The 23,807-nt window shown below is 42.5% G+C and overlaps 1 protein-coding gene across 4 annotated transcripts in view; it reads right to left on the bottom strand.

The window, feature by feature from the left end:
- RGS10 (regulator of G protein signaling 10) overlaps nucleotides 1-23,377 on the bottom strand; it is a 35,519-nt gene extending 12,142 nt beyond the window's left edge. For 3 of the 4 annotated variants that reach the window (XR_012043885.1, XM_072870821.1, XM_072870820.1), the window contains exons 1-4: nucleotides 23,239-23,377; nucleotides 16,582-16,700; nucleotides 15,008-15,094; nucleotides 8,094-8,237 (exon numbers count right to left, since the gene is read on the bottom strand). Coding sequence is in view for 3 of the 4 variants with exons in the window: in XM_072870821.1 (XP_072726922.1) it covers nucleotides 8,094-8,237; nucleotides 15,008-15,094; nucleotides 16,582-16,700; nucleotides 23,239-23,287 (399 nt within the window). In the remaining variant the exon portion in view is untranslated. Of the gene's footprint in view, nucleotides 1-1,133; nucleotides 4,495-8,093; nucleotides 8,238-15,007; nucleotides 15,095-16,581; nucleotides 16,701-23,238 lie in introns of those variants that run through there. The other variant, XM_072870819.1, reaches the window with a different exon arrangement.
- Nucleotides 23,378-23,807: the final 430 nt, after the last annotated feature.

The raw sequence follows: 23,807 nt of genomic DNA on the forward strand, positions 1-23,807 counted from the left end.
CAGCCTTCCTCTAAGATCAATATCCCTACCTGTTATTCTGCCAAGAACCGGGAGAGGGTGCTGTTAAATTTGGCTATCATTTCATTTATCCAGCAAGCGACCACATTCTGTAAAATGCCTTTTCCTATTTCTTCCCCCACCGTCCCAAGCCCCTTAGTATCAGCTGCTTTTTAACTCCTGACTGAAATGGATTTGCCACACTGATCAGCCGAGATATAATAGCACTGACGAAAAGCATCTTTCACTTAATTACAGCAAAGCTCCTAAATCAGAGTGATCAGAAGTCATGCAGCGGCTGCCGAGAGCTCGTATGGCAACACAGTGAAGTGACACAGATGCTTTGGATAAAGGATGCCTCGTAGCTTGCTTCTAACTGTGGCTCTGCCAAAAGAGCCCTTGAAACCCTTGGACATTAGCTGCGTTGGATTTAAAACAAGAGGGGCTGCCTCTGGGACAGGGAAATGAACCCCATCACGTAAACAGTTGTTCTGGCATGTCAGGGGGCAGACATTTGGCAAAACGGGGTGACTTTAAGACTTGCTCTCTTTTAGGATGAAAAAAGTTATAAACCATTTATAAAAGGGGGAATATATCCCTTTTCAGATTTGAACCACAGTCATAGAATCATAGAACGATTTGGGACCTCTCTCTGCATCATAGACCTAACTAGTTTTTAACCCAGATGCAAATGTTACCCACTTAAATAAACCTGAATCTTCAGTAAAAATATAAGCGTGTTCCGAACTGTTATCCAAACCTGAATATTCAAACCTTTCTCTCTCTCTCTCCGGTTTTTCAAACCCTTCTTCTCCACATCAATGGGCTAACAACTCGAAGCAAGCGCGATGGAAGAAATGCAACAAGAACAAAGAAATGGAAGGAGATGATGAAGGTGCAAGAAGCATCTTCGGCTGTTCAAATGACTTTCCGCAATTTGTTCAGACAACGGCTCGCTCAGAAGTGAAACCCACTGTGTCATCCCATCTTCCAGGACAAAAACATACTATGAGAGAATGTAAGCAACTGTGTTAACAGGGACTGAAAGCAGAAAATGGGATAACCATGGGATATGAAGTGATCTTGGCCCCAACTGTGTTCAAAACATAAAACAACCATCAGCACACAGATTTGGTGTATTTGTAGAATATTTTAATTTTTAGCTGAGAAACACACAATAGGGTAGAGGTTAAGGCATGCAATCAGGCATGAAACTTCTCTTGCTTGCTTTTTGTGCTCATACCTTCCGTGTAAGTTGTATGAAAAGGAGTAGATCCTATCTTTAATCTCTACATAAAGCAACTCTGAGTACCCGAGTACCCACTTAATGGCCTGAGGTTCGATGCAACGTTTACAGTTGTTCCTGGAATGCAGGATTTACTTATAGGGAAACTCAGTTCTTTTTCTGTCTGTGTGATTTGTCTACGCCACATAGAGAAAATGTCATATATTTCACGAAGTTTGATCAGTGATAACATCAACAGAAGCAAAATAACCTTCTCCACATATATACATGCCGCAATTACAGACATCTGCTTGCATGGTTTTACTTTGAGTGCTCTTTTACTGGAAAATACAGATAATCTAATGGATAGAAAAAAAACTTTGATTTCTGCACCTTGCAAGTCTAGTTGTCGGTTTTCTTCTAAAAACACAAACCAAATCCAGACACCACAAATAAGACAGCCAATGGGGCAATGAACTTTTTACTGCTGAGGCAAAAGAGCAATTCAAAGAGTAAGAATTTTGTGGATTTAGGTGCGTTATCTTAGAAACATCACAGGTATTGAAATAAACATCATAGGCATTGAGATGCTGCTAAAAAATACGTTTCCATTTGAGTAACTTTTGGTTGGTAGTAGTGTAAAGCACCTTTGTGTCTTCTCCTATGGGGCATTTGCTCTTAACGAGCAAATAATACAGTACCTGATAGGGAGCATATTGCCAAGGAAAGTGTTGTTTATAAGCAGCTACAAACAAGTATTTTCTCTCTTTAATGCCCTACCACTGTCCTTACAGCTTCTGGTTTTATTTTTTATTATTATTTTAAAACACGATAGTCAAAGACTCTTCTCCCTTACTCATGCATTTTTAAAATCAATATGATTAAAAATGAATCTACTGTGCATCCATGTGATGAATGTGGTAAGAGCTCATTCTGCGTTTTTCCCATGAAGGTCCCCATCCTGCATTTTTCTATATCACTAAGACTTCTGCTGCAATAACTGGGAAGAGACAAATCCCAACTCCTAACTGTGTTTAAGCAGCCCATTCCCAAGGACTTCAATGGTATCAGAAGTTCCATCCTCTGCTGTGGCAGGTGTTAAGAGTTCGTTATTACAGTGAATTTTCAAAAGAGGTAATCCTGAGATTACAAACAGCTGGCAAGTCCAGAAATGGACGGTCCCATTTCCTAGGCCCCATCACAACAAAAGGATTCATGCACGTGCTTACTTCATTCCTATTCAGCAAAACACTGAAACACAACTTAACCATGAGGTCAAATACCACTGAAAGTGCCTGAAGCAAGATTGTGACTTCACCATTAAATCCTTTGAGAGCATAAAAGGAAAACTAACTCAGTGCATAAGAATTACATCTTAAAACATGCATACGGAGGCACTGACCTTTTCTTTGATTTCCTAAAAATGAACAGGCCATTTAGCTCTGGTGGAAGAATCAGAACTCCTATTCCTGCTCTTACATCTAACTAGGGAAGAGCCCATGGAAACAATTTTCTTTACACATTACCTGCAAGAGTGGCTCAGAGTTAAAAGAAATAATCAAGTCTACCAATGAGTTTGCATCCTCAAAAATTACAATCTAGACTTAGTTTTAAAACACTGATAGTGACAGTAATGTATAAAACATATCTGGCCTTTCCAACAAAAAAGAACTATAAAATGATCAAAAGCTACCTGTGCATTTACATTAGCCAGCACATAAACAAAAGTTCAAGAAAAGCAGTGCAAAAAATGAAAGAGTAAATAATGAATGTGAAACAGCTAGGCTACACACTGCGAAGCTTGTAAATAGAGCATGTAGCTAATATGCTTTCCCAACTTAAACTGCAATTTACTAACACTGCAGTGAATTAATTAAAAAATATATGAACACATGAAAAATTGTATGCCAAAATGTGCTTTTCAGCTCTGACACAGTCCCAGGCCGATATGGAAGGCTCATTGGGAGCATCTTCCTTTACCACCCTGACATTTCATCTTTGATTGCTCTGAACAGAAATAAATTCCCCTTCCTCTCAAGCTTGATGTGAGAATGGCTAAACCACAATGTCAATCCCCTGTTCCATTACAGCTATCGAAAGTTACGATTAGGAAACCCTGAAATACTTCTCTGGAGCAAACAAAATTAGGCAGGGTGATTTTAGTTGAAAGATTTCAGTAAAACAAAGCCAGGCTTTGTTGGTTGGTCCTTTGCCAAAGTATTCTTGCCGCACAGAGCAGGACTGCTCAGGAGACCTAGGAGAGACCAGATGCTTTCCAATACCGGCATCTGACACTGATGTTATGCTGACATGCAGGACATGCCCCAGTCAAGCTCTGCTGAAATCAGTGTGCCTTTGCTGAAATCAGCGTGCCCTGAGTGGGATATTAACTGCCAGGTTTCCTAATGGCTGTTAGAAGTTCTTCAGAGATTCTCTCTATCTCAGAGCTTTTGTTCCCAAGGGAATACAGGTTATTCCACCTTCTGAAGAAGGTGATTGTCTACTGAAAAAATATGGGGGAAATTTAAGAAATACAGAAATGAAAATCATGACTAGAGAAGCATTTTGATTCAACAATAAAGGCAAAGCAAAACAGGTATCGCCTTGAAAGAACAAAGTTACATAGGAAGGGATTGGATTCTATTGAGCTTAACCCTGAAAGACACTGTCCCTTCATGAGTAGGTTTGCTATGAATGACTCATCCACAAAGTAACGTGGGATGTACTCTGCAATAGCTTCTCCCAGCAATTCAGGATGTAAAAGCTGGTCACAAATAAAATTTACAAGGCAAAAATAAAAAAACAACCACACTCTCTCCCATTTCTCATCATCATGATGCCTCACAGAAGAAAATACAAAAATTTAAAGCATTTTAACTTGTGACATGTGAAATGCAATTCATGCTATGGAGGAATACCTCAGCCTTTTAGCTAGGAAACAGTCTTTCCATGGGTGCTTGGTTATTAGCTATCATGCAAAAACAATTAGTCGTTCAAGCAATTAAGAAAGTATCTCCTAAAAAGGTTTTGAGCTTTTCAAGCCCTAAATGCAACTCCTATAAACCTAGACTGTTCCTGAGTGTAATTTAGTTATTGTATTGCCTCTCCTGAAGAGATTCATTGTATCATGTGTTGTAAATTCTTGATGCTCTTTTAGCTGCAGTCTGAGCCTCTGGTGAATTCTCCTCTTGCTCCTCAGACTTCTTATGATTTAGGAATATGTCTGACTTTAAGAAGCGGCTGTAGCTGTCATATTTCATGAGATTGAATATCTGGTAGGAGGGAAAAAAAACCACAAAAACAATGACCTAAGTAAAACTAGATTTTAAATGAGAAGGACAATATATGAATTCTAATGTATTTTTGTTCTGCTAGTACCAAAGCATTACTAAAAATCATGACATTAAAATACACTTCAAGCTCTCAAAAGGGGCCGCATGTAGCAAACAATATTGTAGGTTCCACGGTCACTGTTTTGCAATAATGTCCATATTAGTTTAAGAATCAGATTATGGTTTTCACAATAGCCAACTTTGAAAGCCTAATACTGAAAAGTGGGGGGTCACATGCCATGGTCACAAGGTAGGATTTTACAGCTGTTGATCAGGTAACTGCACGTGTGGACAAGCCAGGACGTTACCTGGTCCCCTCCCACAGCAGCCTTAGCTCTGCAGAGCCACCAGGAGAAAACCTAGCGAGGGTGTCCTTCTGGCAGGGTAGTAGGAAGATATTCACAGGGATGAAGCAGAACTGAAGAAAAAGAGGTTCCTTTTAGGCACCTTTCTGACTGCAGTTACTCTTGAACGTTATAGAATAGCTCATTATACATGCAGAGCACTGGATAATTAAGAAAAGCCTCTAAATAATTTACACAAATGCTGAAATCGCAAACTGAATCTAGACTGAAGCAACTGGTTTAATCAATGTTTCTTAAACTTACACCAATCCTCCTATCCTTTTCAGATTACTACATAGACAAATACCAAGATGGGTCTCAGGCCAGATCAGAAATGTTGCAAGTACCTGCCACAAAAAGCTCATCTGGCACATGGTGGCCATGATGTAATTTGCCAGTTTAAAGTGTGGTTTAAAATTGGTGATGGATTAAACTTGTGCCATCAGACTTTTCACTAGCCCAAGACCTGCTCTTCTTCCCAGAGCCAGTATACAGCCAGCATGGAAGCATGAAGTCAGCATTGAGTGTGGCTTTTCTCCCCCAGGGCTGGAGTTTAGGCCTGTCCCTCGACACAATTGCTTTCTCTTCTATTTATACCCATTTCAGACAAAAAAAGCTAGAACTCATTTGGCGTTTTCTGAAAACAAAAGAGCTTGGGAGATGAGCCTGGAATCTGTTCAGGTGTCAAGGTCAGGACTATATTTTGCTTGGTCTTGAAACACAGGGGAAGGAAAAAAGTAAACCTCAAAACTATAATTGAGGCAAAACCAAAGCCTGCATCACCCTCTGCCTATTATTTCACTGGCGGAGCCTCTCTGAGTCATGCTTCATGACCGATTACATTTTATGGTACTCAGAGTAACTAAATTTCCAAGAGGAAAACTAGAGCTTTACCTTTACGGGACTCATTTCTAACTGATAGTACAACTGGGTAATACAACTGTTTGTTGTTAGGAGGAAAAAAAAAAGTAACAACCCAGACCCCTCAAACTGCTTTTTCATTTCATATCCTCAAGGAACCTGGACAAAGGCAAACACACAAAACTTCACTGTTCTTGTCTGTGTGTTTGCTGAAATACTCCCCTTGCAAATAAATTACATGAAGCATTTTACTAACCACTGTTTGTTTACATATTTAAATATTTAAGTTCATGTTTAAAACAGTGGAAGTCTTGCTTTATAAGCCACATATTGGAAGACTAAAAATCCCAGAACACCCTCTCAATGTAGACCCAAATCAATGCAGTTAAGCAAAGTCAAATTACACTTCCCAGCATTGACTATCTACAATATAATTAAAGTTATCTAACTAGCTCAAGGGAAAAAAATTGTAAGGAAGACATTGCCTGTTAAAATGTCATAAGTCACTGTTAAGAACTTAGACCCCTCTTGTTCCTGGTATCATTTAAAGCATCTCCCAGAGAGAAAGAGCACTGTAAGATCAAAATCTTCTGGAGTCTGGTCAGCCAAATGCACAGAACAGACAGATTTTATAATCACATGCAAAAGCAAAATTCTCTTTTTCCCTCCCCTCCTCATCGCCTCCGTGGAGCCGGAACATTTACCCCATAAGTATTTTGAAATCTACAGATTTCTATGAACCACTCTAACACCACTTCATTCAGCATGAACACAACTGCCTCCAAGCTATTTGTTTAAGGCCATCCCATGAGCACAGAACCACAACTAGCCCCATTTAAATCAGTAGGTCTCTGGAGAACTAAGTGCTCATTACCACTAATGTTGTAGACCAGACTGTGGCTTTCAGGCTCTGCCTTTTTATACTTCAGACACACAGTGCCAGCAGTAGTTAACACTGTTCTTTAGAGAACAAATTATACCGCTCTTCATAACTTTATAAGGATTGAAAACTAGAGGAGATCATAATTCTTCCTGAACTATTATCTAACAGCAATAAACAGAAGCTTCAAGCAGTGGAAACCTGCAACAACCCATAAATGCTCTGCATTTGGTTTTTAAAGTTCACAGACTTTCTTCCCACACTAGTGGGATTCCTCTACCACTGGTCTAGCACGTTTCCAGTTCAGGTGTTACTAATCCCTGGCTGTTCATGTGCACGCTCATTTGTAAAACTGCAAAACATTTTAATTCCAGTAGTCTCTCCAGCTTCTCTCTCAGAATCACTCACCCTGAACTGCAGTGCTTAGATTTAACAGAACATTTTCTTTCCCTTCCCCCAAGTCAGAAGTTCTTCCATGAAAAACTTTGCTTCTTCACATGAAAACTGAGTTTCAGACATTTCCACTGCTAATGACTTGGAACCTGCCTGAAAGACAGCAGAGCCTTTGCTCCTCAGACCACTTCAGTTGACCCAGCCAGTGCCCAACTAACATATTCAGTACCTGATGTGAAATGGGTTGAAAACGCTATTTAAATCAGTGTGCTGTTTTTCCACAAAAGAAAAGAGTCAAATGGAAAATACAGGTAGTCCTGAGGATGGTACAGAAATTAAAAATAGTACAGACTGCAAGTGCTGGAAAGCTGCAGATAAGAATGACTCACTTCATAACTTATGCTTTAAAATAAGCCAAATCTCAAGAAAATTTACCACCAAAAGACATGCCTGTAAAACGTCACCTAATTTCTACCAGACCTCCCAAGATCTATAGGAAAAGGCAAAGCAGATACAAACTCCCCTTTTAAGTGTTACAGAAGAGGAGGCTTTTCAGGAAATTGCATTATATTAATATCAATATAAATACCAAAACAAAGCAAAGTGAAGAATCTTGAGCTCTCAAGGAAACCAGTGGCAACTACGGAAACAAACATCAGCAATGACTCAGCGCAAGTGAATACACAGGAAAACGTAGGCACAAAGTTAGTCAGCTGGGTGATTCTTAAGCTACTGGCACAGGAACTCAGGAGAAAACTTCATCTAATTTTCCAGGAAAATCCTGAACTGGAATTACCATGGTTGCACTGAGTCTCTTAACTAAGTGGCCCTAGTTAGACGGGGCCAAGAACCTGGGGTACGGTGCATCCACCCTCAGAGCGGCTGCATTAATATCCCCAATATGGAAGCAACCCAGCTCTGTGCCTACCTATTCAACCCATGCCACAGGTAGCAGTAGGCAGATTCCCAACTTTCCTACACTAGCTTGTACTTAGAAAGCAGAGTCCATTAAAAGCAGACAAAAACTAAAGAAACTGTGTTCTTGAAGAAAATAACTTTACCTGGTCCTGGAGCTTCTGAAACATGAGAGGGTGAGGTGTCTCCAAAATGGTCTCATTCAAACGGGACTGCCCTTCAACATTGACTTGGGAGGAAGCTTTACTGGACAGGAAAGTCATGTAAATTTCTTTAGCTTTTTCTTGCATCTGCAAAAGGACATATTTATTTAAATAATTATTTGCTGTGGGAATAGTCTCTGTATTTGTTAATGTTTTATTGGTGACTGCTCTGGATCACTTCTTGAAGTTCACATCTTAAAACCAAAACATAGTCTGAATTCAAAAAGAAAACAAGTAACAAAACAAATATACATAGATTATCTTATTTGTGTACATTCATTTGTACTGGAGGAAAAACATCTCTGCAGGCCAACTCCTGCACTGACATTAGTGGAAGCTACCAGTATTCAGCACGTAGGTTAAACAGCAAGTTGTGATGTTTGAATCTGAGAATACAGTGTAAAACTGCTCAGCATCATCAACTAGACTTTGTCTTCACTATTTAGAAGACTATTTTTACTAACAGATAACCAGCATCCTCAAGGAACCCAGAGGGAAAAAGCACTGTGGAAACTTACTCTTACTGCAAGGCAAAACTAAGCAAAGTTAGTGTATAATGCATGCTACTGATTTATAACCTTGTCATGCTACATGCTTTGTCATAACTACGTTTCTACCTCAGGGCAGCTCATGTGCAATACTGGCTACATGATTAAAAAAACCAAACAAGTATTTTTTTGGCTAATGGTAAAGATAAGACTCTCAAGAGCCTCTGAAAGCTGATAAATAAGGGTAGGTGTGACTTGCGTAAAGCAGTTTGTTAGCGTTTGCCCCGATTTCAGCAATCTTGTTTCAGTGGTCTTCTCTTGATAAAACAGTAACAGCGATAACATTTTGACCCCACCTACCATCTTCAAGCTTCAAAGCAGTAAATGAGCAGCCACAATCCTCTGAAATTCAAAGCAAGCTCCCCCTTGGCCAGAAGGTCGGATAAGAGCAAGCCAGTGGGGGAGAAGAGAACCAAGCCAGGCAGGAGGCAAGCCTCCCTGCTGCAATCTGAATTCCGCACACTGAAAACAAGGCCCGTGCAGCAGCAGGCACTGTACGATCACGAGCCACGGGTACTTGTCCATGTTCCCCACAGTATATCTAATGAGCAACCGCATCTCCAGACCAGAACCAACTAAAGGGCTGTGTCTTTGATGGGAAGTGGGCTTGAAGAAGGAAGCATTTAAACCCTTGCCCATGAAGGAGTCACAGCATTTCTTTCATGTTTTACAGCTGAGAATCAACATTTGGGGATAATTAGAAGAAAAGCTACATGTGTTTGACAATTCACAAGGCCTAAAGAGTTAACTCTCTCACTGCTGAAAGGGACACACATTTTCCAGGAGTATTCATTTTTAAAACAGATTACTCATCTGATGGGTAGAACATCATGTGTCAGGTGCATTAGGTCACAGTGAGGTGTTTTTAACAGTTTCCGATCTTTCCAGTTTCACAGATCAGGGAGAACTGGGTCAGCCATGTCTGTTCTAAATGAGCAATTAATCCAATCGATCAGAGGGGTGGCTGCTTTAACTGGTAAAGTTAATACCCTAATGCAGACACAGTAAAGGTACCTTTAGCTATTATCACATGAGCAAGCATAAGTGATTGTACTGACTGTCAGTCCTACCTGCGGTCCTTTGAACTGGCTGTCCAATTTCAACTATATTTAAGAGAGGGGCAAAGGACTGAGAAATAATTATCCTCCTACTGACCCAATGGAAAATAGTGGTGAGAGAAAGAAAAGGGAGAGAAAAAGCAGCACATGCTCCAAGGGAAAAGCTGCAGTATATGTTCAAAAATTATCTACTCTACTTGAACTACCAGCATGTACTTAGCTGCTGGCTAAGCAATGCACACATAGCTCCATGTCAGCCACAACACAAGGTGCTGCTTGCCCAAGGAACACAGGAGCAAGCTGGGCACTGTAGAGAAAGAGTAAAGGAAGGATTGAGGGGAAACACGAAACTAGAAGTACTGTGAGGAAGTTTAAAGAACGTGGTGGGGAACAAGAGGATTGTGTGGGAGGTTGGTGAAATGGGGAGGATCTCTGGATTTTGTGGGGAAGGATGACAAAGAAAGGAAGTGAAAGAGCTGTGGTAGGGAGAGGGGGTCGTTGGAGAGACGCAGGAGACCTGACTTTATAGTAATGGGGAAATATGGAAGTGCACAGCTAAATATTACAAGTTCTGCTGCACATGGAACAACTGTTACGCTACGTCTACGCTTCAGTAGTAGAGCATCAGTTCAACTACAATTCCCCCCCCCAAAAAAGAAAGTACAGTTAAAGCTGCCAGTATGTTTATACATCTCCCAAATAATATTCAGGGAGAGCCAGGTTCAAGTGGAGGAGACAGCAATGTTCCCCATTCAGCAGGTGGCATTCTTTGTTCTGTGTCAGCCTGAAACTAATGCCTCAGCACAAAGGACTCTACTCTGGAATTTAAACAACACTTAAACTGGGATCTTGTTCACAGGTGGTTATTAAAGGATTTCTGGCACTTTTCACCTACATCTGTGCACTCGCTCCAGCATCCGTGCCAAATTCCCATTTGGAGTATGAAGTTCTGTCTACAGAAATCCCCCTCACTATTTCAAGTGGATACAATATTCTTTCCCACTTCCTTTCCTAAGGTCAAATTCAGCTCTCAAGCATGTGTGGTTCCCAAATGAGGTGAATGGAAGTCCCAGATGCTCATCAGAACAGGCTCCAGCAGTTAGCAGCTGTGCAGCATTACCCAGTCCTGCTTAACCATTGCCACATTCCATATGGGAAGTGGCAGAAGAAACTCTTGAATTGGTATACTTTGTTCTGAAATTGTTCTCTACAAAACTTCGACATGGGTATTTTGGTGCGTTTTAGCAATAGCTGAAAAGATTCCCTGTTGTTTGAAGCATTTATTACAAGCTGTAATTCATTTTTAAAGCTCAGTTGCAAGAGAAGAAACATTTACTTCCTTGGGAAGTAGCACAATGGACATGTTGTTTATTTCATTAACAGTCACAAACGCAACAGCGTATGACTAACTCCAATAAAATATTTAAAGTTAAATTTTATTCACTTATCCCCACCACTCCCATTTCAATAATTAAATGTGTCCTAAGATGAGGACCATATGGGTGGCAGCAGAGCTCACTGCTACAAGTGGACTTGACCTAATTCCCTCCTCAATCTTCGGTAAAAATTACATTTCTGTTTTAACTTCAATTTTAAAGGAATATCTTTTTTTTTTTTTTTTTAAACTACAGAGATGTGTCTTGAGCTGAGGGGACGAGTTTGTGCTTTCCTGCTGCAAGAAGATAGGCTGAATCCAGTCCATCTAAAACCTGCCTAGACCAGTAACGTAGTCTGCTTGCTGCCTCACTCTGCAGATGCTGAAAACCACCCCTGCTCCCTGAAACACGCATGCATTTTGTATTAGCTCACCCAAACAGGAAAACAAACACAAACTCATGGAGCAGTCTGGTCTGAACTCCATTTCTGCCTTCTCCTGACTAAGCGTTCCCATCACTAGCCTAGTGTCAACACAACAGTCAAGAGCCTGGCTTCTTCTTGCCAGTGCTCCCTCTGGTCCCGTGATCTAGCAATCCTGGCTGCATAGTGTCTCACATTCAAGAGGAAGGGGACAGAGAAGATGTATCTGCACAGCATCTTGCAAGATCTGCCTGTGTTGGCTTGATATAAGTCAACTTCTAGGCAGAGCCCATGTGACTGTGATTAGAGTAACGACTGAACCAAATTTAGTAAGTCTTGAGGAAAGGCCCAGGATATTTTCTTAGAATGGCACTAACGCAGTTAGACAGTTTGCAACTAACAGAAAGCAGGAGCAGAGCGAGCCTGTATCCACCTGCGAAGACCAGAAAGGACATGAGGGAAGGACAGAACATTTACTGAGCCAACCACCCTAATGGTATACCAGCCTGTACAAAACCAAACCCTGCTCCGGGCTGACACAGAAGGGATGACAATAACACTAGGCACAATGGATACGTAATCCACTGGCCAGGTGGCGACTTTTGTGCAAGTTTAAACCGACCAAGAAAAACCCCACGCTAACACTCTCATGTCAAGTAAGGAAAAGTTTATCTTATACTTTAAAAATAGGGAAAAAAATCCCATTCAATCCAGGTTAAATTGAAATCAGCTTCACCTGACCAAAAGTCTAAGTGTCTATGAGCCAGTTTCTGTGGTAAACCAGTTTTAATGAGAAGCACGTTATAAAACAAGTAAAAAGTTGTTTTTAGAATACTTTCCTCACATTAGATAGATACGAAGTGATTTCTGAAAGAGTCACTTTCAGAAGACAAATTCATTCTTCATGCTATCATAAACACTGGCAAGATTTCTGGTTTTAGTGCTTTTTCTAGCTTTGTAAATTATCTAAACAAAGCCATCCATAAGCAGTAGCTATAAAACCTTGCTGTAAGTCTGTATCATTCTAAAGCACATTTATTCTAGCCAGCTATAATAGCTTTGGCAGTACTAGACTCCAGATTGACCATACTGTGTAATGACTGGTACTGAATAATTAAGCTAAATGGAACCTAGTTAAATCTCTGTCCATTCATTTGGCAATTAATTCAAGAATTCACTAAGCTGCTATCTCTATACATCAGTTCACCATTTCCTGTAGTGGCATGTGCCATCCTAAAATAGCAAAAAAAGATGGAAATTATTTAGCAAGGGAAAATACGATTATTATCCCATTGCAAAACGTGGGACCTCACAGAAGGATTTTCCACTTTCATTTCCATTTTAAAATGCAGTTTGGTACCTGTCCAAGGGGTATCAAGAAAAAGCTACATACCTCTTGGCAAGGACACTCTCTGATGTACAAAGAAAAAATATCTGCCCTGTACAAAGCAAAGGGTTCTTCCTATTCAGTCATGGATTGTTATCCTAACCTCTGCTTCACCAGCTCAGAAAGCAAATGTTTTTAATGGAGTAGGGAGATCAAGAATACCTAGATCCCCAGCCCAGCATACTGAACACACCCGCCACGATGCTGTATGGACATTTGGGGACAAAAGAGAGGAAACGCTTTGTCACAAACTGACAATAATGAGATCTGCAGCTTGTGCTGAAGCAGAGCCAGGTCAGTGGCACTGACGGTACCACACTTGCCCAGACAGGATGTGGCTTCCAGTGCAACCCAGACGGGCTGCAGTTGAAACATTCCCTTACAGGCAAGGGGAGAGGAGCACTCCCAGCCTCACTCCAGCTACTGATACTGCTGCCGTCATAGTGGCATCTAGCACAGTTCCCTCTTTTATCCCATCTCATTTACTTTATTTGTCTTTCTACCTTACATCTTACAGAAAAATAGCCCGATTAGTTGTTCTTTTCTGAAGACTATCTGCACACATGGACCTTAACGAGGAAGGGAAGCGGCTAAATACACAGAACTGAAATAGCGCTAAATTATTACTAAGTGTGCAGTCAAATTGAGCATTTTCCTCTTCTTGCAAAAATAATTTTTTTAAATTGTTTATGGATTTATCAATAGCAAAAAACATTCGTAACTGAAACAAGCAAATTGTTTTGAGGGGAATGCTTTTTCAGTACAAAATAGAGAATATTTACAGAAAGTAAACTCCCCTCTCAAAAATATGTTTTGTTGAAAATCCAGGGATTTTTTTTGCTGAAAATCTGCTGGGAAACAGTTTTAGCTGACAATATTTGACTGACCTTAAGAGAGGAATCCTGCAGTCCAGACACAGCTCTTACACCTGTACTTTATAACGCCCCTAGTAGCCCGGTTCCCCCACCTAATTCCTATTCCCTGACGTTTCTGACATTACTCAAAGCACGTATGGTCCCATTTGAAGTAGGTTTAAAGAGCATTTTCCTAGCCTCACCTCCTCATGGTACTCTGCTTACTTTAGCCAGAAGAGTGCAAAAGGGGCTGTACATTTGCACCCATCGCCTTCTAAAATGCTCCCTTTGGCAACAAGAGCTGCACACATGTGAAAAGCGTAAACATTGGATTTCAAAAAAAGGGCTTATGGGATTTAGGAGTCCGACTCTCAAGGACAGTGATTCTCAGTTGGAGTTTTGAAACTACTTCATTTCATGCTCACAGAATCCTCGTCTCAAAGGTCAAATAAATTTGGAATTTCTCAAAAAAAAAAACCTTTTTCAGAAAAAAGCAAACAAAACACGGTACCTATTTTAGGCCTGACTCTATAGGCTTCAAAGCCTAAATGTGAAAGTGGATCCTGTGTTCCTGGTGGATCTGAATGTAGACCAAGATCCAAGCAGTGGAAAAAACTTACTGGAGGTGGCTGGTTGAAAAATTTGCAACAGAATATTTTCTACTAGAAAAATACAGCTTTCATGAAATGCTCTCCAGGTATATATCAATTTGAATATATATTTAAACAAAAAAGTCTAAATGGACTCTCAGTTTCTTTTGTTTTGTGACTTGTAATTTGACAAGGCAAAACTTTCCATTTTGGTATTGTAAAACATTTTGTTTGCACTGTTTGTTGTTTTTATGTTCCACTAAAATATTATAATGGTGTATATTTTCACGTAATAGCTGTTATGCTTTAAAAAAAGTCCTGAATGAAACGTCTTTATATTTTCAAGCAAGATGATGCAACATCACTGAATTAAACCTTTTGCTATTCCCAAGCAACAACAAAAAGTTTCAAAACATGGGAAACTTGACAATTTCAGCATTTTGTTTCGATTTGAAATAGAACCAGCTTTGTTTCCAAACAACTCAACCACCATGATTTCAGTGCAATTTCTTCAAATATATTTATTTGCACTCATATGAAGCATGTTATGCAACAGAAATGTTATAGCTCCAGCTCTGCTATGCAAACTTTGTTGACAAGTAAAATTTATTCAGGAAACATACCTGTTTTTGTCCCTGTGTTTTCTTAAATTCTTCACATGCCAGCCAGAACAAAACGTTTTCTTCACTGAATTCTTTCTTTAAAAATTCCTAGGGAAAAGAAAAACAAACAAACAAATGTTAGGATCCAATTTCTCAATTGTTTTTGTCTCTTTGTACTATAGCTATTAGAACTAGAAGCTGCCTATGGCTAGTTTTACCATGGTATGAGTTTACACAATACAGTGTAACAGAACCACTGCACTAGTGCATCTGCACACTACCAAGACACAAATGAACAATCATATATTCAGCACTTTGAAAGCACATTCCAGGAGAATGATGAGCTACATTTAATCTCAGAGCATATCAGTAACTAGCAAGAAGAGTTTCTTCAGTCTTCCTTAAATAACTCAAGCAATTTTACAGTCATTACTCAAAGGGAAATATATATGAATTCATTAGCAGGTGAGTATAATGAACTATTTTAATGAGAGTCATAGATCACTTGAGATTCTAATCTAGTACCTTTCTGATTTTTTAATGAGTAAAATCTCTACAAATAAAAGTGTTTCTAAACATGATCATCAGTGGCAATAAATTAACTTAAGTAAACTAAAGCAGAAGATATATTTGCATTCTCTAGACAGTGTTTAAACAACGCACATTCCTCCAGAAGTGAGGCATGTTTTAAAATGAGGAACAAATGTACATTAAATTTCTTTATAAAACATAATGACTGAAATATTTATCTCTGAGATCATCAGTTTTCTCTTTCAAGTATTAGAAAATAGAGATTAAGTAATGCCAAGAATTAAATAGCACCAAGATTACCTTTTTTTTTTTTTTTTTTTTTAACGAATTCTACATCAGAGTGTTTTGTAATTCTAGTTTACATCATTTTTCAAACCAGTCTGGCAGGAAACCATTTTATCCCAGGGCATTTTATCAGTGCTTGGTATGGCAGAACCACACTCAAGTAGGTAGTTCCTATTCCTATAGCTAATATGGCAAGAAGGCCTTGAAAAACCAGCTCACCACCCTCACCTAACCAAGCCTCAAGCCTGCATTTTGAGCTGCACAAGCCCACACCTTGTAGTAAACTTAAAGGGAATTCTTTTCAGTACAGCTGCTGCAACAGAGAATAAGAGCCACACAGAGTTATCAGGCTCAGGAGCTGTTAGTGGTAACTCATTGCTTAAGTAAGGACAACATATGAGAATAAAGAGCGCAGGATCAGTCCTCAGTGATAAATAATGCTTGGCAAGAGAGATCAGTGGCTCAAGGACTGTAGTTTATCCAAAAGTAGCTTGTTAATCCTTGCAACAGCTGATGGATCTGATTAGAAAGATGCAACCAAAAGTCTTCCATGTGCCTTACGGGAGCAAGCTGCCGTGGCAGTGGGCAAAAGGCACTACCTCAGAAACTCAGCAAATGCCACAGCTCCAACTCTGCCTCCTCTGCTCAGGCTATGTATCTAGAAGGATGCGTGCCTATGTGCTTACAGCACTGGCACAGCTGCACCACTTATGCTGAGACTCATTCAGCTTTAAATCCTAATTTCAGTTTTTATAAATATCCATAGTTAATATAGCAACCCTAAATCGTTTCACTCCTTCTGGATCTTCGAGGAGGTTCTCCAGTGATGTAGCCCATTTTGAGGTTCCTTTCAAGGTTTGGTGGCTGCTGCTTGGGTGACCCTCGCTGTCATTTATCTCTGGAAAAAATTGAAAAAAATGCCATCTTCGTTAGAAGCGATGAATGTCACATGCATTTCTTCTCTATTGCCCTCTGCATCCTTGGATTACAGCTGCTCTCTTTAAAGGAAACACCATTAAACTGAAAATAAACACACACACATATTTGAATTCTGCTTTGCCTGAAAGAAGGCAAAAATGCCTTGCAGTTATACAATTCATGAGCATGTAAGTAGGCACTGTCACTGTTTTATAGGAGTTCAAGCACCTTTTGCATGTCGAACACAATGACCGCAGCCTGTGTAGTAAAAGGACCATTTGCCTTTTGTTCTGGCACTGTCAACAACATTGGCTTCTATAAAGCACATCCTGGTCAGTCACACACATGAAATTTATTTTTAAGAAAAGAATCATCACTGGAGGTTGGGAAAACGCAAAGAGAGAAAGAAAAATAATGCTTTGTTTAGCAGGAGAACAAGTCCAGTATGTTAACCCAGTCTAACGGGAGGAAAGACAGCTGGCAGAGGAGCCTCATTCCAGCTGAGTTGACCTGCTATTGGGCAAGTGGTATTTGGGTGTTTTTTCTGTTCGCTTGTTTGTTTTCAAGTCTACTGAAATTCTGCTTTTATAAGGTGTACTGGACTGTGCCCACATCTTATCTGCCAGCCAGCCTTCTCACACATAGGAGAGGTGGTGTACATTTTTTAATTTTTCTATCCCAGGGACAAGTACGTTACTTGTACGTACGTCCAAGGCTGGTGATGCCAAAAAAATTGTTTGCTGGCTACCCATCAGAAAACTATTACTTGGGAAGACTCCAGGAATTTTACTGCTGATCTGAAGGAGCGCTTGGCCTCCTTTCCTCTCACACACAAAATACCCAGGAAAGACAGCAGGAGTGCAGGCCATGAGAACTCAGGCTAAGAGCTCCACTTCAGGTCACTACCCACTGGAAAGGTGCACAAAACTCTTACTGTAATCAATACAGCTTCTATTTATTTTTATAAGCCCTTCATTTCTCCCTACCAACTTACTGGAAATATGGATCTTAGTAACTTCTGCCTAAGCTCTGTTAAAAAACACTTCCTCCACCATGAAACTAAACCTCAGAAAGTATCTCAAAAAACTATCTATGCAGAGCTATACTATCAGATACCCTTTTCAGCTGGTAGCTAGAATGATAAATGCTAAGGTTAAAGCCCTACAAAATACTGGCACGACAGCAAAGCCTACTGAGTTTTGGTTGGTAGGGACCTGTAGAGTCTATTTGTTTTTCCAACAGTGAGATGGACCACTGTTTTAAATGAATGAACATCTCCTCTTCTCCCTTGATAGGAGCAGGCTTTTTATACAGGATAAATTACAAAGCTGGAAAAGAGGTAAACTTTTTGGAGCTGTGGATTCCACACCCATTGCCTAATACTGAGGGATCTACACTCATGCCCCAAGTAAATACAGACGTAAAAGAAAGGAACGCATCTAAAATGATCGAGCAAACAGTCACTGCAGGCTACGTTTTCCATGTGTAAATCCTGTCTCTCCTTTGCCTGCCCTGGTCTCACTCTATGATGCAGTTACAGCACCAACCTGAAATCTCTTACACACTGAATGCATGACTCCCTGCCTGCACAAAACCTTTCAGGACCCAAGATCATAGCCAATTTGGGTAAGGACTGTGACAGATTGGTCTCCAAAGCAGCGAGTATACCTACAGCTCTGTATGAGAAACACACAGCCTGCTAGCTAAAGATCAAGACTCAGAACCTGAGGATTGTCTCCAAACCACCACTGCAGACTTCATACGTGACACAAGAGTACAGCGAGTTAACTGTGCCTCAGTTTCCCCTCCCCTCACGCAAAAGGATGTGGTTCTTGACTATCGCTTGCAAAATTTATTTTAGGAACCTGACTCAAAGTATCTGGGCATCTAATCTCAGTAAAATCTGTGAGATTTAAGTGGGAATAACCAAGTACGTTGGAGCAGAATACAATTACCTCTGAGGAGCTTGAATCTCTTGTTGTGATCACTCTCACTTGCAAGAATGGCAGCTCTGTGTGTACGGCTGCTAATGGCCTGAAGAACCAGGCCGTTCCCTTATTTAATATATGATTTAGCACAGAACAGATGGGAGTGAGGTTTTATTTCTAGTGTTTATTTTCCAGCCAAATTTTAAGTGGACATTAATGATTACTTTGAAAAGCGTGTATTTCAATGAGCCAATGCAATACAGGGCAGACCCAGTGCCATGAGAATCTAAAAAAAATTTCTGGTGAGCAGCCAAAGGCCAGAACAAGTGCTTCCATGCACCCAGGACACATCGATCTGCTTCCCCTCAGCTGTTTTCACTGGTCTCTCATTTTACTGCTGGCCATTCTTGATCCTCCCCGATCACCATTCTCCCCAGCTTCCTCTCACTTCCAGCCTACCCACCACAACCCAAGTCCATCCACCATTTACTTTCCCCACACTCCTCCTTGTCATCCTCCAAACCCTGCGCTCTGTTATGACCCTGCTCTCTTTCTCCCTACCTTCTCCTCCTACAGCCTTAGTAGAGAAAAATTTGGTTTTGAAGGGAGGACCGACACAACTTCCTCCTAGTGTCCATTCTGCTGAGCCTTGTTGTACAGGACTCTATTACTCAGTTTGTTTCCTCACTTAACCAGCTCCCCACAACCCAAAAAGTACTGTGGCACTGAGATGAGGCTTGCCTGTCCATTGCTCATACAATGCAACCCTTTCATTTAGCCCTTGCCTCACTTACTCAAGCTGTGAGCTCCCCAGAACAAGAGGCTATGGGATGGCGCAGGTGCTGGGCAGCTCTGCCAAGCCAGCGTGGGTGCCACTAGCAGCCACAATCCCAGCTCAGCCCAGGCTACAGCACCCAGCATCAGTCCACACCGAGGCAGGGGACACCAGCCGTAGTGTCGCAATGGAGGCAGACCCTCAGACTGTCTGTATATAATAAACACAAAAGGCCATAGAACACTCTCGGATCCTGCCATCAGGTAGTGCAGCACAGCTCTTGTCCTGAGCAGTCCCCCAAAAACACAGTAACTGCATCCAAACAGCCTGCTGGGGACATCGCCTGGCTGGTACCACCCTTCCTGCTGTGCCTGGGGCAACAGGGCTGGCAGGGGCCAAAGCCATGCCAGGGAATGTGCCAACAGCTCTGGAGGGCTCAGGTCTGTGTGCTGGGCATGGCACTGATCAAGCTCTCTCCCTCTGAGCTGAGTATCATTAATCCCCACATTCAGTGTTCCTTTGCAACCACCATAAAACATTAATGTTCCCCTTCAGCGCAAATGTAGATAGGCTGCACGTGATACATGACAGTAGGAAACACCCTGAAATTTTATGAGGATATTAAAACTGCTGGGTATTTTTATTATACCCCATTAAATATGCCATCACAAACATTTTTTCTAATACGAAAGTGACCCCCCCAATTAGGATCATAACTTCTCACTCCACGTGCTGGTTTCATTTAGCGGATTTGATGTGTGACTTCTGGAATCTTTTTAAGAGCTTAAAAGATAGGAAAGAGGTTTTCCCCACAAATGACTCAAGAAACTAATCCCCAAATCCATATCCCATAACACGTTACTAAATTACCTTAAAAATGATACTTTCACTGAAGTACAATTTAATGAAAGTCTGAAACAATTTATTTTAGAAGGCAATACTGCAATAAATGTAATTACATGAATGACCCTCCTGAAACCTATTTATCTCTGTTTGCTATTTATAAAGATAACTTTCTCCTGTTAAAATCATCTAGTGACAAAGTTACATAATATACACTTGGAAATAACAAGCTCCATACCAATGTTTAACAACCAAAATGTACACACTAGTATGACCATTTAAATGAGGAAGGCAGACATTTGCTGTTACTGAAAACTGGGAGATAATCTTGTGCATCAAAAAGGGTATTACAAAATGGCAGTTCTTCCACCAATATTTCTGTAAAAGTAACACACAGAATGTACAACAGATGATAAATGTGCCAACTACATTTCTTACTGTGATAGGAGAGCGCTTGCTATCTTTTATACGGGTTAGAAACCAAGAGGCAGAGAAAGCCAACAAAGCACGCACAGCGGAGCACAGTTGTAGAGGATCTGCTGAAGCAAACTTTCCACTGAGCGTACGACCATAACACAACCACTTGCACGATGTGCAGTGGCCAGCTGCTTCTACAAATGCAGTAAATGATTAAGTGGTTATTTTAACAGCACCATTATTTTAGAGAAGAACCCTATACTAAGCCAACAAGTAGGCAGTTACCTTAGCAGAAGCATTATTTTAGAGAAGAATCTTACAGAAGCTGCCTTCCCCCATCACACAATGGTACTGCCGCATTAGACTGCAGATAAAGGCTCTTTATAAGTGATAAATATAACAGTAAGTGCAGCACTAATAACGCTGTAACTATCAGTTGAAGTGTGGTATCAAAAATGGCAAATATTTGCATCCTCCAAACAGGAACTTGGACTGAAACCACCAAAAGCGTCAATAACATCAAAATATACAACTTTGCAGGTCAAAACTCACGGTTCTGGCTCTTGCTTTTGACAAGCACAAAAAAATGTGGAAACCCATCAAACTTTTAGAGATTCAGACACAGCTAATTGAGTTAGCCCTTCGGGAAGGCAGATGGATTAGCATGTCTACGCACTGCAACAGTTTCCCAAGCTGCTGCCACTCTCAAACTGTTGATACAGTTGATACAGCGGCCTGTGTGTCACCGCATCAAACAGCACAGACTCACACACTTCACAGAACCCCGCTGAATGCATCCCTTACCTAAACGCCTCTTCTAACTGCCTCTTTCCCACACACACCTTTTGCGAACTCCTTAACAGAAGACAACCGGCATGCAAACAGTAGATGTGACAAAAGCACCATGTAAATAGCGTATTCCTTATTCTATATTTAAATGTTAATATACAACATTAAGAAAAGCCTTCTCAATTTCTTCTTGCAGAACTTCTGATCACACCACCTGCATTTTCCCCTTTTTCACCTGGATCATAAAGCTGCGAGCCAATGAACCTTTATTATTACTTTAAAAGTACTCTGAATACCTTATCTTTTCCTATGGTCACCAGAATGCCTATCCAGCAACAATCACCAGTCTGGAATTAATAAATCCAAGGTTATGAAACAGTGGGAAACTTCATAAGTAGGCAGCTGAAAAGGGAAAATTCCCTTACTTTCCATGTATCCAAGCGCCCCTGGATGAATCCTCACACAACAATTTTTTGCTAGTAGCAGCTGAATTTTAGACCTTTTCACTACAGAAGGGCTGTCCTTCGCACACTTTGGTTGTTCAAAGCACGAGCCTCAACATCCTCTTTTGACCGTCTCTAACAACAGATGGCTACTGGATTCCACTTTTAACTATAAGGAAGGAAACTAAAGGGACGTTCTGCTTTTGTAGCATCTCTGGAAGTGTTCACCAGACATATATCCTTTAAAAAAAAAAACCAACAAAAACAAAAAAACCCCAAACAACTCTAGACAAACACCACATTTAGCTTTTCTTAGAAAGACTGTAACTGCTTACTGCACGTTATAAAACGTATTATTATTTTCTGGGATTCTGAGTTTGCAACTTTTACCCCAATTATTTTAGCAATAACATATATTACTCCCTTTGAATCGACAGACTTACAGCATCAGAGATACCGCGCCATGAGACGCCCCATAACAGCGCAAACACGTTACAACGCCTGTCTACAGAGGGAACTGTGAAGTCCCACATTTATTACGCCTTAGTAACTTCGATGCCAGTCTAAGACGCTCCCTCCAAAGTCGATTTAGAGCTTGAACAATCCCGCTCTGATGTTCTGGGCTATTGCCTCGCTACCAATAACAGCGACAGGCAGCAGTTCGCAATTAAAATTTGGCTGACGAGGCATAAGCCCCACCAGAATCCAGTTCCCTCTTCCGTGCAGCTGCTGGAGTGGGAAGCACCGCGCTTCCGTCCCGAGCGCGGGCAGTCGCTGCACCTCACCCCGCTGCCGACGCAGCCCCTCTGCCCTGCGGCCGCCCCCAGAGCCCCCCGGCGGCCCCGGCCGCTGGCACAAGCCCGGGCGAAGCCACGCCACGCCGGACACGATGTGAAAGTCAAGGGGCAGGTCCACAGCAAAGGGAACCACCCTGCAGTAAGTCGAAGCCCCGCTGAGCCCAGCTGGACGCGGGTACCAGAGAGCCGGGCGGAGGAGCCGGCGCGGCCCAGGTAACGGACTTGAGCAACAAGCGCTGCCGGGCGCGGGCTGGCTCGGCTGCCCTCAGCCGGCGGACGGCCCGGCTGTGAGGAAGCCCCGCGCTGCGCCGGGCCGCCGAAAGGGCGGGAGACCCGCTCCCGGCCAGCCCCCCCCGCTCACCACCCCCCGCCGCCGGGAGGGGGCTCGGCCGCGCTTTCCTTCCCCGACGCTCGGTCGGAGAAGTGCAGCCCTTCCCCTGCCGGCGGCACTTCCTCAGGCGGGAGCAGCTGCCGCCGGGGCCGGGGGTCGCGCGTGGGGGGCCGCCGCCGCCGCCACCCCCCTTACCTGACGGCGGGCGCTTCCTGCTGAGCCGGCTCACGGCCCGGTTAAACATTTCGGGGGCGGCCGCGCGGCCCCGCGCTGCCCGGAGCCGGAGGGGGCGGCCGCGCCTTCCCCGCTCCCCTCCGGGGAGCCGCCCCGCGCCGCCCCGTCCCGCCCCGCTCCCCCGCCGCCGACCGCCCCCCGCCTTCCCCCGGCCCCCGCGCGCGGGGCGCCCCCCAACCGCCGCCTCCTGACGGGCGCCGCGGCCGCGCCCTGCCCGCCGCCCGCCGGCCGTGAGAGGGAGGCAGCGCCTGCCCGCTGCCTGCCTGCGCGGGGCCGCCTCACCGCCCGGCCGGGGCGGGCTGGGGAAGCGGGGCGGCTGCAGGCCAGGCCGGCACGGCGGAGGGCCGGTGCTGTCAGTGGCCCGAGCCAGGAGACGGGGCTCGCACGGTCGGCGGGCCGGGCCCGGCTCGACGCCTCCACACTCATTCCTCCGCGCCGCACCCCGGCGTGAGGGGAGCGGCAGCACGTCCGCGTTACCGTGAGGCACACAGACCGTCAAGTGCAACGTGGCAACGGTGGGTCTTCCCTCG

Source organism: Ciconia boyciana, chromosome 8 (genome assembly GCF_034638445.1).
Source record: "Ciconia boyciana chromosome 8, ASM3463844v1, whole genome shotgun sequence".
NCBI classification, from domain to species: domain Eukaryota; kingdom Metazoa; phylum Chordata; class Aves; order Ciconiiformes; family Ciconiidae; genus Ciconia; species Ciconia boyciana.